The sequence below is a fragment of the Callorhinus ursinus genome, unplaced genomic scaffold, assembly GCF_003265705.2.
Source record: "Callorhinus ursinus isolate GAN/ISIS: 27379988/994484 unplaced genomic scaffold, GSC_fseal_2.0 scaffold37, whole genome shotgun sequence".
NCBI classification, from domain to species: Eukaryota; Metazoa; Chordata; class Mammalia; order Carnivora; family Otariidae; genus Callorhinus; species Callorhinus ursinus.
Window position 1 is genome coordinate 6,616,878 of NW_027397099.1, and position 18,677 is coordinate 6,635,554.

Below are 18,677 nucleotides of genomic sequence, written 5' to 3' on the forward strand. Positions count from 1 at the left end.
CTAGCCTGCCCTAAGTGGAAAGAAGTCTCCCTTCCCTGGCTCTCTGCACCAGGCCCAAGGGCTTCCATGAAGTGGGGCAGGTGACTATACAGCCCTCCCCCCTTCAACTGCTGCATGAGGGGAAAAGCTCTGTAGGGCAGGGCCCAGGGGTCTGGCCCTTGTCCCACGGGGGCCTGGGACTGAGAGCTCCAGGGGGGTGCGGCTTGGAGTACTGAGGATGAAATGGGGCTAAGAACTGGACAGTGGGGCACAGAGCTGCCCAGGTTGCTGAGCCTCAGGGGCACAGACCCACACCCTAATTCTGGGCAAAAAGCCAGAGTCACACAGAGACCCCAGGCTGACCCTCCGGAGTTTATTCACTTCTAGTGGTACCGGGTCAGATGGAGACTTGGTGGCACCCCCCACCCCCCACCCCCAATGCCAGGGCAGGATCCCAGGTCCTATCCGGCTTGGGCAGGGGCGGCCTGTCAGTGCTCAGGCATTCAGGAATCTAGAGATAGAGAAAAAGTGGTCAGTCAGGTGGGGCCCACCCTTCCACCCATCTGGCACCGGGTTTGGGTAGCCTCACACCTTCAGACTCATCATCCGCCTCGTCACCCGCCTCAGCCTCTGGCTCGGGTTCGGGATCTGGCTCCAGTTCAGGTTCTGGTTCTGCCTCTGCCTCTGCCTCTGGTTCTGGTTCCAAATCCTGCCCAGCCTCATCAGAGGCCCCAGCTTCCAGTTCCGGATTGAGTTCCCCGGGCGTTCCGGATTGCACTGCCTCAGAGCCCCCGGGAACCCCAGCCTCGTCGCATTCTGAAGCTCTGGGCAGTTCGGGGCAAGTGGTCCTCAAGCCAGGTGCCTCGGGTGTCCAGTGGCCAGGGCATGGAGTGTCGTAGCTGCGTTCCCGGTAGCCTGGGGCGGAGGTGGGGGTATCCGAGGCTCATTTTACGCTTCTGCGGTATCCTTGACACACACCCATTTGGGGGGGCGGGGAGACTGCTACTTGGTTCCCCACTCTACCCTTCACGCCACGCCCCGTGCTCTGGCTCAGGCCCCGCCCCCCGCGCTCTCACCGGTGCCCACGTGCTGCCAGTCCCAGGCGGGGTCGGGCGCCCGCGTGGTCCGCTGGGCGCAATGCAGCAGCTCCTGGCAGGCGGCCTCGCCCTTGCTCTGCACCAGCAGCAGCAGGCGGCGCACCCTGCGCTCGGCATCCGGCAGCGCGTCCAGCGCCTCGTACTCGGGCCCGGTGAGCACGCCCCGCGCCAACAGTGCATCCAGCAGCAGCCCGGAGTCGGCCTGCAGCGTCTCCACCAGGCGTTTCCGCTCGCGATCGATCGTTTCTGAGGGCCGCTCTTGCGCATTGCCCATGGTGGGGGCTGCATGGGGGAGGGGGAAAGAGGTAGTGGGAGCCGGGACTCCCCGCCCTTGACCTCTCTCCCAGGCTCTCAGTAAACACTCATGGTTGGGATTTAAGTTCACCTCGACCCCGGCAGCCGGACAGCTCCTCAGCAGAGGGCTTGTCCCAGTCTCCTCCCCAGGCTTCTCCTTGGGCACCTAAATGTCAGCTGTGGTTCTCCTCTCCTCTATGCTCTCCCTGGGTCCTTATTTATTCTCTACTCCTCTCCCCAGTCAGCACGTCCCTCCTGAGCCCCGGGCTGCCTGTGGATCCTACATTCTATTCACACCCAGTTTATCCGAACTAACTTCTTTTTCCCAGCCTGCTTCCCCACCTTAACAGGCAGAAAGACCCGCAACTGATCCCGCTACCCAACACCCAGCTTGCAGTCCGGTCCTTTCCAGTCTATCCGCTGAATATTTCTGCCATCCTAACCTCTTACTTAGTCTAGCGTTTCATGTCCAGCTTAGACCCTGCGGAGCACTGAATCCCCTCTGCACCCAGGGCACAGGTGCTGAGAGTCTCTCCTCACCGACCAAAGAAGTCCAGGCTCCTTATTCTGACCCTGAGGCTCGTCTTGCCAGGACAGGCTCTGCCCCTGCAGCGCCTCACCGATGCCACCACTGTGTCCTGGTTCCCTAATACCTGAGCAGGGTTACCTGAATTCTCTTGAGTCCTAGCTCTGACCAAGATCTCCTGACAGATATCCAACTGTCTCCTGCTGCCCTGGGAATCTTCTCTTGCTTTATCTCTAAGTACCACGGACCCAACTCATAAAAGCTGCCAACAAGTGCTTGCTGAACTTTTACTGTTTTCTTCCGTGGACCTTCCCATTTTGAGAGACTGTAGTAAGCAGCGGGTGTTAGGCAGAAATTAATCTGCTTTGTCCATTTATTAACAACCAAGGACAATGGCCCATCACTTGTGGGGTGACCTGACGCAGGCAGCAAGGCCCCTGGCATTAAGGGGCAAAGAGGCCCTAGACCACTCCTCTCAGCCCATCTCCCCTAGCCTTGGCTTTGTCCACACAAGCACCCTCCTGGGTTTCATCCTCGTTTTGAGGTCACTCCTCTACTTCTCTACCTGGCTCTAGGTCTGGGAGAGTGGCTGTGGTCCTAGCCCCCATCTTGCCTCCCAGGTCTCTCTCACTACCACCTGGTGTCATGCTATGCCTCCCTGGTCATTTCACCACTCCTGGCTATACTGAATTGTCAGCGCTTCCCCCAGACTACTGAGCAGAAACCAGAACTACCCCCTGCCCCTCCCTCTCCCTTCAGGTGGCATCTCTGACAAATGCTACTCCTCCACTACTCAGTGGGTCTCCATCAGCATCCTCCCTCAGCCCCAGCATCATCACCTCATCTCCTATGACAGTCTCTGTAAGTACTTCTCACTTCCATCACATCACCCTCACAGCACAGTGACTTTGACAAGTCTCTGGGACAGGATTTATTGTCCCCATTTTACAGATGAGGAGACAGGTTCAGAGAGACCAAGCGGCAGAATTGGAATCTGACTTGCTCTAGCTTGAACTACGAGATCTCCTGCCAAGCAGAATATCAGCCCTAACTACTTGTCTCCTTTCCCCACTGCCCCTCAGAGAGAATCGAGATTATGTGGCCTGGCCACTCAAACCACCTCCCACCCCTCTGGACAGCCAGGTTTCCCCCACCTACTTCCCTCCACCACCACCACATCTCCCTGCTGGGAGAACCGTGCCAGCCCCTGGCACATCAAAACATTTGCAGATGCTGTTCCCTAAGCCTGGAATACCCTTCCCCTTCCTCCATGCTGTGAACCCATCCTCCAAGACTCAAATGCCCCCTTGTCTACCCCAGTGCCTGAGTGTCCCAAAGACAGATTGGTCCCTTCCCTTCTGGCCCCAGTAACAGCATATACTCTTACCACCACGCTGACATCACTGCACTGTGTTCATGTACCCCCTGCCCTCTCCAGCTGAGACGTCCAAAGACTGTCCCCCCAGTCAGGGGTGCAGGACCTGCTCAGTACAAGTGCAGGGGGGGGCGGGGGGCGCAGATTGCCTTGGCCCCTCCTTCTCCCTCATTGCTCCGCAAGTTGTTTTCATGTTAGCCTCCTCCCTGCAGTACGCCAAGTCCTGCACTTTGTCCTGCCTGGGGTGCAGAGACCCCAGCTGCAAGCCAATGCTCACAAGTGAATACCGACGTTATGTCCCGGCCAGTCCTTCAAGGGTCACAGACCAAATCCTTCCCGGAGCTTCAGGCGGCTCCAGGTGCGAGGCATCGAGGGAGGTCTCGGCCTCCCTCCCACCTCTCTGCGCGGTCTCTCATGCTAAGGAGCGAGGGTCGTGGGATACTGCGGGAGCCTTTGCGAAAGTGCGATCACAAGGCGCCCCTTACCTCCCCTCCACCCAGTCCCACTGCTTGAATCCCGCGGAGGGGCGGTGCTCACAGACCTCCTTCGAGCGCGGCTGGTGGTGGGGGGGCGCGGATTCTGCCCAATCTTAGTTTCTCTTCCCTCCCCCAGCCGGGTGGGGTGGGGCTCCCGGTTCTATGCGTTCCGGGCGGCCCCACTCATGCGTCGAGCCTCCGCGGGGCAGTAGATGACGAGGCAGAAAGGGCTGGGCGGGGTGGGGGTGGGAGCAGCAGCTGCGGCGGGGGCGGGGCGGCCAGGGCTGCCGGGAACTGGGAGGGGGTGGGGAAGGGGAACTGGGAGGGGGTGGGGACCCGGAGGTAGGCCTCGGGGGCCGCGCACCCCTGCACTTCTACGCGTAGTCCGCTTTCCCTCCCCACCCCGGGTGCACCGAATATGTCAGGGAGGGGGCAGTTGGGCCTGCTGGGGCCTGGCAATTCCCAGGAGCTTTACATCCATCTTCTCCTTGAGCCCTTTCTGTTTATCCCAGATAAGGCTCAGAGAAGGGGACCGGCTTACCCAGGATCACAGAGCAGATGCATTGTGGAGCTGGATGTGACCCCAAAAGCCCCTGGGTTCCGGACGTTGCAGCGGCCACGTGCTAGCCCTGGATCCGGCCAGAGGACGGGAGCCTAAGCAGAACTAGGGGCTGGTTCCCCAAGCATCTCCACTCTCCAGGGGTTCTGCTATTAAAGCCTTAGCCTCTGGAAATTTCTATGAATGCAAAGTCGACCCCCTACCCCCCTACCCCGCGCCAACCCATGACTTCTGTGCTCCCTGGTCGGTAGAGAAAAGAGACCAGAAACAGAAAAAAAATGCAGTTTATGTGCAGGGCTCAGTAATGGAGGACTGCAGAGTAGCAGGGTCTTCGTTCAGCCTCTTCCAGGGGCACCAGGAAGCCCAGAAGGGGGTGCTGCTGCAGGCCAGCCCCTCAGCTAGGCTGGCTTCAGAGTAAAGCGGGTCTCAGGGGGAGGGATTGGCCCCTGGGCCTAGGTAGGAGGCTCGGCTCTCAGGGTTGCTGTAAATGGTTAGAGCTCCAGGAAGGCCAAGAGCTGGGCCTCCCAAAGCCGCTTGGACATCCAGCAGGAGTGGTGCCCCAAGTGTGGAGTCCTTCCCTAGGAGGATTGGGCCGTGCTCAGCAGGGAGAGACAGGAAGGAGAGCCTCACCTGTCCTGCCCTCCGGTCAGTCAGGATGAAACATCCATTCTCAACCTGCCCACTCTCACCCAATGATGAGAGGATGGGTAGCCTTGACAGCTCTCCCAAGGGCCACCTGAACTCTGGGGATTTCCCTCCAAAACACAAACTGCCCAGCCCACCCAATCCTGGCAGCTCAGACCAAGGTCCTGAGTCACTAAAACTCTTACCTGGCCCCGGAGAATTTAACCCCTTGACCGCCAGCTCAGTCTCACTCCTCTCTGGACCCAAGGGCTGCATCTGCAAAGGAGAACCTCAGGAAGCAGCTGGGGGGGGGGGGAGTGGAGGAGGGGAGCTAGGGCTCTGGCTGAGGGCTTGGTTCAGTAACTCTAACCCCCTGCCCTCCCCCACCTTCATCTTACCAAGGACAGCTCCATGTCCAAGTCCATCAGGGTCCATTCTCGCCCTTGGTGGCTGGGGCCCAGCACCTGGGGGAAGAGCTCAGTTAGTGGCGCCCTCCCCTGGGCTAAACAGACCCCACCGAGGGCCCCACCCCTCGCCCCATGCCCTGCCCTGCTGAAGGTGTACTCACATCCAGGGGCCCTGCAGGCTCCACACTTTCAGGGGGGGCCCGAAGCAGCATGGGAGGTAGCAGATGCTCTGGGCTCCGCCGCCCCCTCTCCAGGCCCAGAGTTCCCCTGCACAAAGAGAACAGCTGTCGGCCTGCAGTGTTCCCCCCCCCCCACCCCCAATCAGGTTCCTAAAGAACCTGTATACATCAGGATCAAAATTGGACATCTACAAAATAGTAGGAGAGGATACCCCACACAAGAGGGTGCTTAAAGAACGCCTCTGCTTCCTAGCCTCGACCTGAGGTTTGGATTATGGAACTGGGGTCTTGGGATATGTCCCATTGCTTTGGAATTGTTAACACCACTGGTTCTTAAACTACTGTGTACTTTACAATGTTTCCAATCACCCAAATGAACTCCGTTACAATACAGATTCCGGGGCTCTACCCTAAATAGACTGATTGACCTGATGGGAGTTTATACTTTCTAGGGCACTCTGATGCCGGTACTCTTTAGAGCAACTGAGATATCTGGTCAGATCATATTGCCTGATCTCCCCCTCAGCCACAACAGGCAGGCAAGGCTGGGAAGTCAGTTAGCAGTGGTCTATCTGCAAAAGTGACCCACAGGGCTCACAGTCAAGAATGGACTCTACTTACCTGTCAGGTAGCTCCCTGGGACCCCTTGGTTCAGGCTGTTGGGCATTCCTGGGCCCCTCGGGGCTGAAGTTCCCTTTCCCTTCCAGGATGGCCTGCACCACAGCCACGGGCAGTGGTGGGGGGGCTGTCACGCAGAAGTCACACTCGTTTGGGGCCAGGGCCAGCCCGGCCTCGCCTTCCCCCCCTGGGCTGGCCGGCTCTTCTTTGAGCAGTGCCAGGCCCTTCTCCCTGCACCAGAGAAAAGCTTCAACCAGACCCTGGCACTGACCTCCCCCCCTTCCCACACAGTCATCTGGGCTGCCAGGCCCTCCCCGACAAGCTCCCCAGAGGGCGGCCTAGTCTGTCTTACCTCCTGCCGCTGCTGCTGGAAGGAGAAAGCCTGGTCCCATCAGGGGATGGAGAGTCTTCGTGGATGTCAGAGATGATAGGGCCCCTGGCCCTGTGAGAACTGCTGAGGCCCAAGGTGGTCTCTGGGAGGGGCTGTAAGTAGAAGACTAAGCCCAGTCCTTTCTCTCAAGCAACAGGGTGAGACAGAACCCAACCAGTACCCACATGGACCAGGTCTAAGGAGTAAGGTTTGAGGGGGGAGGCTCAGTCCATGATGGGGAGCCTGGGTCTGGGGGGCGGGGAAGGCTAGCCTCCACCTTCTCTTCCTGTTAGGGAATGGGGGAAAGGAATAGGCTCTCCATAAGCCTATTTGTGCCCTAGGGAAGGGAGGATGAGCAAAAACCTACCGACTGGATAAAGTAGGGGTCCTGAACGAGGGCACCAGGTAGAGAACAGGCATTGAATTTGGCCGGTGTTGGGCACGAGCTCCCCTCATCCAGCATCAGAGACCTGTGCAGGGGGCAGGGCAGGTTCATCCCCCATGCCTCTCAGCCTGCACCTCCCTCCCTCAGGCCCCAGCAGCCAAGTCAGCAGAGCTGAGGCCTGTTGCCAGGGTATCAGTCACATGCTGGAGGCAGAAGGGGCTCCCCCCAGAAATGGGGGCCCTTTGGGGATGGAGAGGGGAGGGAGAGAGCATGGTCTGAGCCCCAGACCCTCTGCTGTTGGGATGGTTTGGGGTGAGGGGGAAGGGGCTGCTGGAGGGGAAATTTGGGGCTAAGGTCCTAGAACATAGGGATCTGGGAATGGGGGTATTTGGTGGTCGAATTGAGGGGAGAGAGGGAAAGTCCTGGGGTAGGGACCTTGGGGAGATTGCCATGGGTTGAGGAAAACTATAGTGCAGGGAAGAAGAATGAGGATTCCTGGTGAGAGAGAAGGCTTCTGGAGGAGGAGTCCCTGCATGGGGCCTCTGGGAGGGAGGCTCCTGAAAGTGTGTGTGTGTGGGGGGGAGAGTGAGGGTGGACATCCCTGACTTTCTCACTCACAGCTTTCTCTTAGCTCCTGCGCTGCTGGACCCTGTCTGAAGTGGCCCAAAGAGGCACTGGATCAGCTAAAGAGGAAGCAAAGTGTTAATTCATACTTTAGACCTTGTACCCACCCAACAAGGCACTTCCAGGTGGATTTGCCGCCTTGGGCAGAGGAGTGGGTGTGTTCAGGAGTGGTAGAGAGAAGTGGGGTAGGGGGAGAAGAACACCTTGCCAATGACCCGGTGCTGCTGACCGTGGCTCTGCCGCAGAGTCACCACCTCCCTCCATAAGATCTCGTTCTGCCTGCGGGGAAGGCGTGGGAGGGTGCTGAGGCATCTGAGAGTCCGCCCAGTCACCACCCCCCACAGAATGGCAGGTCTAAACCCACGACCACTCGGATGAGCGTCCATCCACGCAGAACAGAGTTCCACAGCTCAGCCCATTTGTCTGGATGGAGGCACCAAGACATGAGCGAGGAAGGAGCTGTCCACAAGGAGTGCCTGGCGGCCAGTGTCCTCTCGCCCAGACTCCCCCTCTCCCTCCCCACCCTCCTACGCCCCCTCCCCCGCACTGCCTGAGTTCCCGCAGCCGCGCCTCGGTGCTCTCCTGCACTCCCCGCAAAGCCTGCACCTCGCCTAGCAGCCGGCCCAAGTCCTCGGGGCGCCAGCGGCCGTCGTCGGTGCGCAGCGCAGGCACCTGCAGGGGGGAGGCACCATCAATTCAGAGTCATCTAGGACAAGGCCAGCCGTCTCGACACCTCCACCCGGGTTTGCTGGTTCCTGAAGGCCGCCCCCACCTTGCGCCGCACACGTTCCAGTAGCTGTTCTCGGCCGCGTACGAAGCTTGGGTGTTGGAACTCGACGTGGTCGCGCTCCGGCCTGAGCAGGCCGCCCTGCTCGATGCTCACCACCTTCCGAAAACCGTCTAGGGAGGGGAAGCGTGGGGGCGTAAACTGCCCCATCCCGGAGCACCAAGGTACTCGCACCCACTTCCCGCCCCGGTCCTAGGGACTCACACATGTTGAGCTGCCGCACAAAGCTCGCCATGTTGCTGTGCTTGAAGTATTGGGGCAGCACTTCCTTGGCGAAGCGGCTCTGGTCGCTTACGAGGAAACTGGTCCCGCTCTGCCAAGAACGCCGCCCGCCCACTCACCGTGCGGGCGGAGACCGGACGACACAGTGAGCCGTGCCCGCCCACGGCCAGGCCCGCGCTCTGGGGACCCGGCCTGCCGCTCATGGAGACATGGGGCAAGGCCAGGCCAGAACCGGCTCTGAGGCCTAGCCTGGGGCGGCTACAGTGAATCCCTACCCTAGCCCGACCCAGACTCCGTACTCGGTTCTTGGAAAGAAAGAGCAAAAGCCAGACTTGAGTCCCCAGCCCTGGACGGGTCCCAGACCCAGGATGCCACTCTGAGCTAGAACCAGACCCAGCCCTTCCCTTCTCCAGGTCTCTTGTTTTCCTATCTGTCTGTTGGGGTGGGATGGGAACTAAATGACCTCGAAGATCCCTCAGGCTCTAGGTCTCCAGAAGACTCCTACCCTTTCCTCGGTCCGGAGGAAGTCGCCTCACCTCCATCTCACGCACACCCCCTCCAAGGTAAACTACACTGGACAGCTGAATCGAGGGACCCACAGCCCCGTCCCAGGCGGGGGTGGGGTGGGCATGGATGTTCACTGACGTGGAAGGGTCCCGGGGACCACTGGGGAAGTCGAGGGGCCCCAGCCCTCACCGGGCTCCAGCGGATCAGGTGGTCGGTCCCCGGGTCGCCCACCAGCGCCCATAGCTTGCCGAGGAAGGCTGGCACGGAGCTGGGGCCCGGCTCCGTGGGCAGCGCGGCTGGCGCTTCCTGCATGGCGCGGTCTCGGCCCGGCTAAGCGCTCGGGCCGGGCGCCGCGGGGCTTGTGGAAGCCGTGGAAAGTGCTGCGTTTGCCGCCCGCCCCGCCCTACTCCGCCTCCGGGCGCCGGGTCAGGTGGGGGCCACGTGCGAACCCGCGGGGCGGGGCTCACACCGCGGCCGCTGCACCAGCGGACTGAAGGGGAAGGCTGGGATCGAATGTGTGTGGAGGGGTGCGGTGGGGAGGGAGACCCGGGTTTGAGTTCCACCCTTCTCAGGCCGTTTCCTCCTTTGTTCTTCAGGAGCAATCACCCGTGTGCGGCCCGGTGTGGGCTGGTAACGTCCTATAAGGCGATGGCCATTGCTTGGATGGAGAGGGAAGATGAGAGCGAGGGGTGTGGAGAGCGGGTGCGGAGGAGAGAAGCTGGCGCCCTCCCGCAGAACTCTGGGGCGTTGTCATTCCAAGGATGCGGAGTGCCCCGCCCCTGACCTCCGCAGCCGCATCGGTCAACTGATCTCTCCCACGCCGGCCCCGTCGGGTCCTTGGGCCTGTGAGGGTTCCCCGACCTCCCCATTCAGAGCCGCCCCGCCTTCCAGAGGACGCAGTGTTGCTGCAGGATTTCTTTATTTCACACTCACACCTGACTCGCCACCTGAGCCAGTGTCCTCCCTCCCCTCTTCCCCCCTCCCACGCCAGGGCCGCGGAGCTAGTGTAGCGTCCACAGAGGAGTGGGCTTGGGGGGAGGATGATCCCATTACAGATATCCACCCGGTGGACTCAGGACTCCCTGGGATGGTCCCGACACTATCCCTATCCCACAGGCCCTAATCTTCCAGAGGCACAAGACGCAACAGAGTCCCGAAGGAGCGGGCTAGCCGTTGGCGCACGCTGGGGCAAATGCATCCAGCATCTTAGAGGCCACAGGTCTGCCGGAGAGGCGACTACCCAGTCACGCCACAGGCGTGGGCAGCCAGGGATGCGGCTCCCGCGTTAGTTTGAGCGTGTAGCTGCGCAGGCGCGGACAGTGCGTGCGGAAGGCGTGCAGCACAGAGGGTCGTACCACGCAGAAGCAGTGTATTTCACGCAGGCCCGCGCAGCGCGCCGCCAGCAACTCCAGCGCGGCGTCCAGCTCCGCTGAGGCAGCGGCGCGCACCTCGAGCGCGCGCAAGGTTGCGGCGTAGTGGCGCGCTGCAAAGCACACCGGGCCTACCGTGTCCCCAGAGAGGCTGAGGCGTAGCGCAGCCACCGGCACGGCAGGCTGCAGGACGCGCGTCACGCTCTCTACAGGCAGCGCTGGCTCCAGCTCCAGCTCCACGGCCAGTCCTGGGTGGCGGCGGCGCACCGCGGCCCAGGCTTCGTCGGGCAGGGGTGGCGCGCGTGCGTCCTCGGGGCACGCGCACCGTAGGGCTAGGAGAGCGAAAGGCGCGCGGTCCGGCGCTGCCAGCACCTGGAGGGCAGTGTCCGACAGGCTGGCTAGGTGCAGGCCGAGGGCGCGCAGGCGCGGGCAGGCTTCTAGTAGCTCGAGCACGGAGTCGGGCCTCACGCTGCCCACCAGCGTACAGTTGTCCAGGAAAAGGCTGCGGAGCTCGGGGCAGCCGCGTGCCGCCTGCAGCACCAGCGCGTCGTCCAGTGTAAAAGGCAAGCGCCGAAGGTCGAGGTGGCGCAGCGCGCAGGCGGCCCGACAGACGGCGTGCACGGCGTCCAGGATGTCGCGGCCTGCGTCGAAGAGCGGCTTTTCTCCGCGGCACTCCAGGCGCAGGCTTCGAAGCCCCGGGGTGTGGCCCGCCAGTGCGTTCAGCAACTCAGTGGCCGCCCGGCGGCTCGGCTCCCTCGACGGCTCAAATTCCAGCCGTAGGTTGTGAACGTGGTCCAGGCAGGCAGACAGATATGGTAGCAGCGTGCCTTCTCGCTCAAAGTCGCAACTTGTGGTTAGAACGGTGAATAAAAGGCATTGGCCGCGAGAAGCCTCTGCCCATCCCTAACCCTGGGGTACGGCTACCATAGCCACTTCCTGACACCCCACACATATACCTCCCAGTCCTGATCAAGCCAGGTTGCCCCCAAATAGCCGCTGATACTAGGAGGGAACTCCCACCCTATCCCTTTGGAAGACGTACGATGCGTCTGCCACGAGCTGAAGCCCTGGCAGGGAGAGCCAATGCTATTTTAGGAACTGAGCTTTCTCTGAGGTCTCTAAGGAGGCGGGGCGTGGCCTCTAGACTCAGGTTCCCATTCGGCCTCTGCTACTACTTAGCTGAGTGACCTGTAGGAAGTAATTAAATTTCTCTGCCTCAATTTCCTATCTGTGAGATAATTCTACCTATCTACCACATAAGGTTTTCGTGAAGATTAAATTAATGTATGTAAGGTACTTCGAACACCGGTTGGTACATAGTAGGCGGTCAATAAATGTCAGTAATGATTATGCTTTTAAATCCACCCCCCGATTCCATGGAGAAAGGGAGAAGGTGGGAGGGCGTCAGGAGAGTGAGGAGCCCGCTCACCTGATGGTCGTGTCGCGCCACACGACACTGCAGGCGGCAGCAACAGCCCAAGCTCTGCAGACCCTGGCGGCAGCAACACGGTCCCGCAGGGGCAGATAGCGAAAGATGAGCACCAGCACCTCCTCTGGCAGTTGCTCTCCGGGCTCGGCCATGGCCCTGCGCGGGGTGGGAGCTCTGCCGCTTCCAGAAGCTCTTGCCTGGAGAGAGAGGGGCGTCTCTGGGCTCCAGAAAGCCAAAATGTTGACGGAACTACCGGGGCCTATATGTGGAAAGGCTTGAGGCCCAGAAGTTGCTAGAAAATTTGCAGAGCCCAGGGCAAAATGAAAATGTGGGACTCTTTGCTGAAAATATAATTAATAATTTCAAAACCGTGACAGCAAAACATTTAAGCAAATTATTAAACCAAGCATGAGGCCCTGTTTCACTTACTGCACAGGTCTCAGACCCATGATCGGCCCCGGTTGCTGAAAGATTTCTGATTCTCCTTTACACTACGTCCTCACTTGAACAAATCTGCATTTTATGCTATACTAGAAGGAACGCAACCCACGACCTGTGCGCGAGGTTGATAAAGCCGAATATCCGGATTTGGAAAATGCTATCGGATCTTTCTCCTAGCCACTAAAGTTTTCGCTGGGGAAGGTGGAGGGCGGGTGCATCTGCCCGGACTTGGGACAACCCTGTCCTTCCTCCCCCCCCCGCCCCCCGCCCACCAGCTCAGAGAGCGTCCTGCCTTCCTATACACACACTCAGAGCCACCAGGACCACCCAGACTAGTCTTCCAGACATCTTCTAGAACTTTCTTCCCAACTTCTACTCTGAGTTCCAGGTTAGGACTGGACTCAAGCCTCGCCTCAAGGGCCATTGAAATGAGGGTTTCTCAGACGGCGGGGGGTATCAGAATCACCCGGACACTTGTTCACAATACAGATTCTACCGCCCCACCTACTAAATCAGGCTCTTCGGAAAAGTCGGGCCCAGGAATCTGAATTTCAACAAGTGCCAGTTGACTTCACAGGTCCCTAGTTGAGAGCCCGCATCCCAGCCAAGCCAGTTACTAGAGAGTGATGACTGGGTTAATAGGGCGGGGGCACTGGAGAAGACTTTTAATTGGCGGGGACCACCAGCCAATCAGGAAGCAGGGGCGCGGGTGGGGCACCGCTCAATCTGCTCCGAGAGGGGAGGCTCTTTCCTTTCCTCCACCTCACTGGGGAGATGTCCCGGGTGCTTCCAAAGAAAGGCCGGCTGAGCGGAGAAAAGCTTCGGGTTCTGGGGCCTGAGGAGCCCTAGGTTCAAGTTTCAGTCCTGACTCTGGATGAGTCCAGGCTCAGGTTGGGCAGTTTCGGTTCAGCTGGGATTCTGCAGACCCATTCCGGAGCGCGGCCTTTATTGGAAAGTGTGCGTCCTCTTCAAAGTTGCCCATTTTATTTTAGGGTGCTTGAAGGTTTTCCTACACAACGTTTCACACCACTTGCCAGTTTTCTATTTCCCCATATTTTCCAGGCTAACGGTCCCTTGCTGCAATTTGCGCCTCATATATCCTGGGGCTTCAGATACCGCGGCCAGGCTTGAACTTGGACCCACTGGCACCCTGTTCTGAGTGTCAGGGAGTAGGAGAGGTCAGAGATCATCGAGCTCAAACCCTCCCCACCCAGACGTCACTAGAAAATTCTGGCGTCCAGGGGGTACCTCTTTGTTGATCCGTCCGCTCCCTGCTTGAGAAAGCAGGGCAGCTCTCACCCTGGGGCCCCCCGGGCTCGTAAGAGCCGAAAGCGCCCGAAGTCTTTTACCGTGGGCAGTTCTTCGTGCCGTCTAACCTCGGGCGCCAACGTCTTACCTGCTCAACGGACCAGGTGGGCTTTGCCCAGGGCCTGGGGACTGGCGGCGGAGGACAGTGGGCGGGAAGAAACGGCTGGGAGCACTGGGGGCGGGACGCCGGGGCTGACGGGGCTGCTCCGGCTGGGGCACCGCCCCTGCGCTTCGCGCACACCCGGAAGCGTTCTGGTCCAGTGGAGCCGGGCGGGCGTGGGAATCCGGGCTGGGCCAAGGCCTCCAGGTTAGTGCAGAGGGTGGGTGGGCTTCCCGGTGCCGGCGGGAGCAGAGGCGGATCCTGGCTCAGGAGCGTGGGTGCGGCGCGGTTGTCACCCCCGCTGCCCGGGCCAGTTGGTGGCGGCGGCCTGTTGGGCTGTTTCCGTGGGAGGCGACAGAGAGTCTACGGACGTTCGCACTCGCAGGTTCCTTGTCCCAGCTGAGGTCTTTGGAGGGGTGTTCGATTCCTGCTGGTGGGAGGGCGGGGCGGGGCTCGTTCTGAAAGTGTCTGTGAGCAAAGACCTGTCCCCGCCCCAGCCAGGTGAACAGGCGAAACTCCAGCATGAGGGTGGACACAACTGGAGTCTGGGGAGCTTCCCTCGAGAGCTCGGGAGCGGGCCAGCTGAGTAGGGGGCGCTCCAGGATGGATGCAGTCCTAGAGGGGCCACGGCCGCGGGCCATTGGCGGCCACCCGGCCGGAGGCGGGGCTGCCCGGGGACTGTTAGGCTGTATTAATGGGGCGCGGCGCCTGTCTGGCCCCTGGTGGTAGGGCCCTATTTTCTTGAGTCGGTACCCGCTAGTCGCTCAGTCTCAGCCAAGAGTCCCGAAGGACCCATCCGGGTCCCACCCTCAGAGAGGCGGACTGCGGGTGGGTGAGGCGCGGGGCTTCCCGAGGAGGGGCTTCTGTAGAAGGACACGTAGGAAGAAGTTCTCCAGCGGACCACGCGAGCCAAGGGTCCCGATCCTGTTATCTGACCCTCTCGACCTCTAGCCTGGCCGACCTGTTTGACTTCTCCCATTTGTCCACTAGGGGGGGTGTGATGGAGCATCCCCTCTTTCCTCCAGGATTCCAGTGCCCGCCCTGACAGTCCCGATAGTCAGACTCTGGCCCCATCCTGCCCTCACTTCCACCCCTGAGGCCGATCACATTCATGGGGTCAGCACCCTCAAGTCAGGGGGCTAAGAAGACATGGAAGAGGAAATGTTTCAGGACAGGTTCCCACACTCTCCTACCCTCTGGGCCATTCCCTTTGGGCTCCTAACTTGCCTCACTTGTCTTGTACCGCTCTTGGTCCCACTTATCACCTATAGAGTCTTATCCCGTTTATGTTTTATTTTTTGCTTCAATTTTATGTTGCCTTTTAATACAAAGGACATAGGTCAATTTTACATAAAGTAGAATGTTGCTAAATACAGTGAAAATAAAAATCTCCCCTCCCCCCACTCTCTTCCTCAACCCTCTGCAGAGGTAAACAATGCTAGCCAGCTTTCTGTTAATTTCCAGACTACTGCTTTCGGTAAATACACAAGTATTAATATGTTTTCTACCAAAAAATTATGGGGGGGGCGCTCAAAAGGCATGTCCTCTGTGCTCAGACAGAGGGTGGGATGGACCGTCACCAGATACCATTTCTCTTGCCAGGTCTGGGTGATACTGGGGGGCCACTGCCCAGTTACTGTCCCGGCTTTGGCTCTCAGGTTAGGGTGTGGGGGCAGATCTGAAATGCAGCCTCTGCTTTAGCTCAGGATCCCTGCTCCTTCCCCACAAAGGTCCAAGGCTGTGGTCCTGGTTCCCTCTGGCAGCAATCCCCCCTTCCCTGTCCCTCAAGTAAATGGATGCCAGCTGGGGCCACCCTATCTGTTCTGCCCAGAGCAGTGACATCCAGGGTGCTCACAGCTAGGGCTCAGCAGCCCCTCCTAGCCTACTGTATATAGATGCTGGAGATCAGAGATAAAGAAGTGTGACTGGTGGGGCAGTAGGTGGGGTCTTGAGCCAATGTTTCTAGGACAAGGATGGGATGTTGACTCAGGTGAGGTGGGGAGGAAGAGGCAGGGCAGTTCTCCATCTGCAGCCTCATGGGGCAGTAACTGGGAGGCAATTAAACTGAGGAGGGTCAATGAAGTGGTTTCCTGGCTGGGAATTTTGCCCTCCCCCTGGTCTAGGGCTAGGATTTTGTCAGAAGATAGATGGAGGAGATACGAGCACCAAGGGGCCCTGGCTCTGTCTGCACAGGGAGGAAATCTGTAATAGAACAATTTGAGTTGCATAAGACAAGAGCCCAGCTCCAAGGACTTTAGAACAAAAAGGAATGATTTAACTCACATAACTGGAAAGTTCAGGGTGCAGCTAGAGCCAGGGCCATATGGTTAGGCATACACCTCCTCATCTCTTGGCTCTGTATCCTTCTGTGTCAGTTTTATTCTCAGCCAGGCTCTTTCTAGGCAGCGGCTGAGGAGTCCTATCCTTTCTTCCGGCTCAGTCCCATGGAAAGGGAAACTAGTAGGTCTCTCTTATGGGTCCAGCCACAGTTGCAGGCTGATTCTGATTGGTCCAACCTAAATCTTATGCCCAACTCTGAACTAATCAAGAAAGGGGAGTGGAATATGCAGATTTGGCCAGGCCTAGTTCACTTGCGCACACCTGGAATTAGGAAGTGGAGTTAGCGCTCCTAACAGGGACGTGGATTGAGAAGAGGGAAGAGGGAACACCCCAAAGGTCAGTCAGGATTGGGAGAGGGAACGTGGGCAGGTGAAAACTACAGGTGTCCTTTGCGATGAAGCCAGGAGGTATATAGTAGGAATGCAGGTGAGAAAACCTAATGGGAGCTGTTGTCCCAAAGGGATCGTGGGAGCTCAAGTTTAAGCTGAAGGCATACCAGGATATGGGTTCCATTGGCTGTGGGGAATGGGCACTATCCAGGATAAGGATGTCTCCTGTCAGCTTTGAAAGAGAGACATCCTGGCCCGAAGAGGGGGCAGAACCACTGCAGGATAGTACCTCCCTTTTTCTGCCACTGTAACCCTGGGCTTTCTCAGAGAAGATAGTGGAGGGACAGTCCTCGCACTGCAAGTCTGGGCTGAGCTGGGCTGGGCTGGGCTGTGCAGATTCAGAAGCACAAGGGGCTGCCTGTAAGATGATGAACTTCCCCTCACAAGTGTGCCAGCTGGGTGGGGACAGCTGAGCCACGCAGGACTGGACTGTTGTCTCCAGGGCTGAGTTGGGGGTGATCTGGATGCCTATCTGCGTCTCCAGTAGGCAAGATGGCGACTGGGCCAAATGGGCTCGACGAGTGGGTGGGCAGCGCATACCTGTTTGTGGAGTCCTCGCTGGACAAGGTGGTCCTATCTGATGCCTATGCTCACGCCCAGCAGAAGGTTCCGGTGTACAGGGCTCTGCGGACTGCACTGACAGGTGTGTGGGTGGGCGGGTACTTGGAGAGGAAGGGGGGGAGCTTGGGCCTTTTGTGGGCGGGACCAGGGGCTGAGGCCCCACCTCCTCAACTCTGTGGGCCTGCGCTTAACCAGCACGTTATGGAAAAGGTTTGACGGCGAGGGAGGAGGAGAGGAGAAGGATGTCTGGTTTCATAGGCTCTGTCTTCTCTGTTTACGCATGTGTGACCTTGCGTTTACGCATGTGTGCCCTTCTCTGTTTACGCACGTGTGTCCCCGTGTCTGTGTATGATCTATCTATGTATACACTAACGCCCCCACCTCCGCTTGATGCCTCCCCCAATCCCCAGACCAGCCAGCTCACTGCTTTCTACTAATCACGCCTTTCTCTCTTTTCCTCTCTCACTGCAGCACTCCTTGCCCAACACCCCTCCCCAGTACCTGCCTTTCGGGGGGGCCCCCCTTTCCTATCTCAGGGCAGAGGCCACAGGAAGCTGAAACGTGTTGGTGTATCCGCCTCCTTCCTGGGCAGCGGGAGCCACAGTTGGTAGAGGCTGAAGACCTGAGACCTCTTGTTCCTCCGCTGCCCCGCGGGCCGCCTACCCAGACGGCTTGGCTGCCCTGGGCACACGCCCCTCTCTGTGCTGCAAAGCCTCTTGCCACGTCCCTTTTGCCTACGCTCATTTGGGGCTTCAAGGATGGGGCTGGGGTGGCACCCACCCCGTCTTAGGGTGCTCCCTGTGGTAGGTTCTGGCCTTCATTTTGGGTTGTTGCTGTGTGCATCCCAATTTTGTTTCCCAGCTGGGAGCTAGGGTCAGGGAGGGAGTCTGTGTGGGCTTCACTCCACTATGGCCGCTTGGAGAACGGCCCCGCATGGGGACCGCCTGTCGCCTGACTGTCCGCCTCCGCAGAGAGTGGCGGGAGCCCGGACGTGCTGCAGATGCTCAAGATCCACCGCAGCGAGCCGCAGCTGATTGTGCAGTTGCGTTTCTGCGGGCGCCAGCCCTGCAGCCGCTTTCTCCGCGCTTACCGCGAGGGGTCGCTGCGCGCCGCGCTGCAGGGGTGCTTGGGGGCGGCTCTCGCCCTGCACTCGGTGCCGCTGCAACTGGAGCTGCGCGCCGGCGCGGAGCGGCTGGACACCTTGCTGACGGATGAGGAGCGCTGTTTGAGTTGCATCTTCGCTCAGAAGGTGCGGCTGGGCTGGGGCCGGGTTTGGAGTGGGGCGGGGATCCGCGGTTAAGACGCCCACCGACGCCGCACTCCCCTCCCTAGCCTGACCGGCTCCGGGACGAGGAACTCTCTGAGTTGGAGGACGCACTCCGGAATCTGACATGTGGCTCGGGGAGCCAGGGTGGCGACATGGAGGTCGTTCCAGCGCCCTCGCAGTCCCTGGCCACCTCTCTCTCAGAGGAGAAGCCGCCGCAGCCGCTGCCGCCGTCTGGCCAGACTTTTCTGTTCCAGGGCCAGCCCATAGGTGAGGCGCGCGCAGAGTCGAGGCAGGGTCCTCAGGAAGATGGAGTTTGGGGAGGAGCAGGGTCTGGGCCGGGTAGTCGCCGGGCGGGAATGGAGGGGTACGGGTCTTGGTCTCCTCGAGCTCACTCTGCTTCCCACTCCCCCCCCCCCCCCCCCCCCCCCCCCCCCCCCCCCCCC

General features: G+C 59.7%; 4 protein-coding genes across 11 annotated transcripts in view; 1 reads left to right on the forward strand and 3 right to left on the reverse strand.

Annotated features, from left to right (window-relative positions):
• Positions 1 to 332: 332 nt before the first annotated feature.
• Positions 333 to 1,350, reverse strand: NOL3 (nucleolar protein 3). Its single transcript, XM_025888814.2, has 3 exons — positions 1,056 to 1,350; positions 571 to 894; positions 333 to 490 (listed from the first exon to the last, which is right to left on the reverse strand). Exons 1-3 carry the CDS (start codon positions 1,348 to 1,350, stop codon positions 483 to 485), a joined length of 627 nt encoding a protein of 208 aa, XP_025744599.1. The 3' UTR covers positions 333 to 482.
• A 2,505-nt stretch (positions 1,351 to 3,855) lies between these two features.
• On the reverse strand, positions 3,856 to 9,420 carry HSF4 (heat shock transcription factor 4). 5 transcript variants are annotated; one of them, XM_025888806.2, is made up of 14 exons: positions 9,219 to 9,420; positions 8,505 to 8,613; positions 8,286 to 8,413; positions 8,061 to 8,185; positions 7,717 to 7,792; positions 7,508 to 7,572; positions 6,872 to 6,974; positions 6,487 to 6,617; positions 6,138 to 6,365; positions 5,499 to 5,604; positions 5,329 to 5,394; positions 5,137 to 5,206; positions 4,289 to 4,376; positions 3,856 to 3,977 (listed from the first exon to the last, which is right to left on the reverse strand). In XM_025888806.2, the coding sequence occupies exons 1-14, from the start codon at positions 9,339 to 9,341 to the stop codon at positions 3,908 to 3,910; spliced, it is 1,488 nt and encodes a 495-aa protein (XP_025744591.1). In that variant the 5' UTR covers positions 9,342 to 9,420; the 3' UTR covers positions 3,856 to 3,907. The 5 variants fall into 5 exon arrangements, with proteins under 5 accessions (XP_025744591.1, XP_025744593.1, XP_025744594.1 ...); XM_025888808.2 differs by having other exon boundaries at positions 4,289 to 4,401; XM_025888809.2 differs by lacking the exon at positions 3,856 to 3,977 and having other exon boundaries at positions 4,008 to 4,401.
• Positions 9,421 to 9,468: 48 nt separating this feature from the next.
• Positions 9,469 to 13,767, reverse strand: FBXL8 (F-box and leucine rich repeat protein 8). 4 transcript variants are annotated; one of them, XM_073880166.1, is made up of 4 exons: positions 13,666 to 13,737; positions 12,778 to 13,424; positions 11,829 to 12,025; positions 9,469 to 11,246 (listed from the first exon to the last, which is right to left on the reverse strand). In XM_073880166.1, the coding sequence occupies exons 3-4, from the start codon at positions 11,978 to 11,980 to the stop codon at positions 10,274 to 10,276; spliced, it is 1,125 nt and encodes a 374-aa protein (XP_073736267.1). In that variant the 5' UTR covers positions 11,981 to 12,025; positions 12,778 to 13,424; positions 13,666 to 13,737; the 3' UTR covers positions 9,469 to 10,273. The 4 variants fall into 4 exon arrangements, with proteins under 4 accessions (XP_073736267.1, XP_073736266.1, XP_025744567.1 ...); XM_073880165.1 differs by having other exon boundaries at positions 12,774 to 13,424; XM_025888782.2 differs by lacking the exon at positions 13,666 to 13,737 and having other exon boundaries at positions 12,774 to 13,455.
• An 8-nt stretch (positions 13,768 to 13,775) lies between these two features.
• The window catches only part of TRADD (TNFRSF1A associated via death domain), a 5,871-nt gene continuing 969 nt past the window's right edge, over positions 13,776 to 18,677 (forward strand). The window contains exons 1-4 of the mRNA XM_025888785.2: positions 13,776 to 13,884; positions 16,891 to 17,049; positions 17,939 to 18,216; positions 18,300 to 18,501. Coding sequence (XP_025744570.1) covers positions 16,899 to 17,049; positions 17,939 to 18,216; positions 18,300 to 18,501 — 631 coding nt within the window. The 5' untranslated portion in view covers positions 13,776 to 13,884; positions 16,891 to 16,898. The remainder of the gene's footprint in view (positions 13,885 to 16,890; positions 17,050 to 17,938; positions 18,217 to 18,299; positions 18,502 to 18,677) is intronic.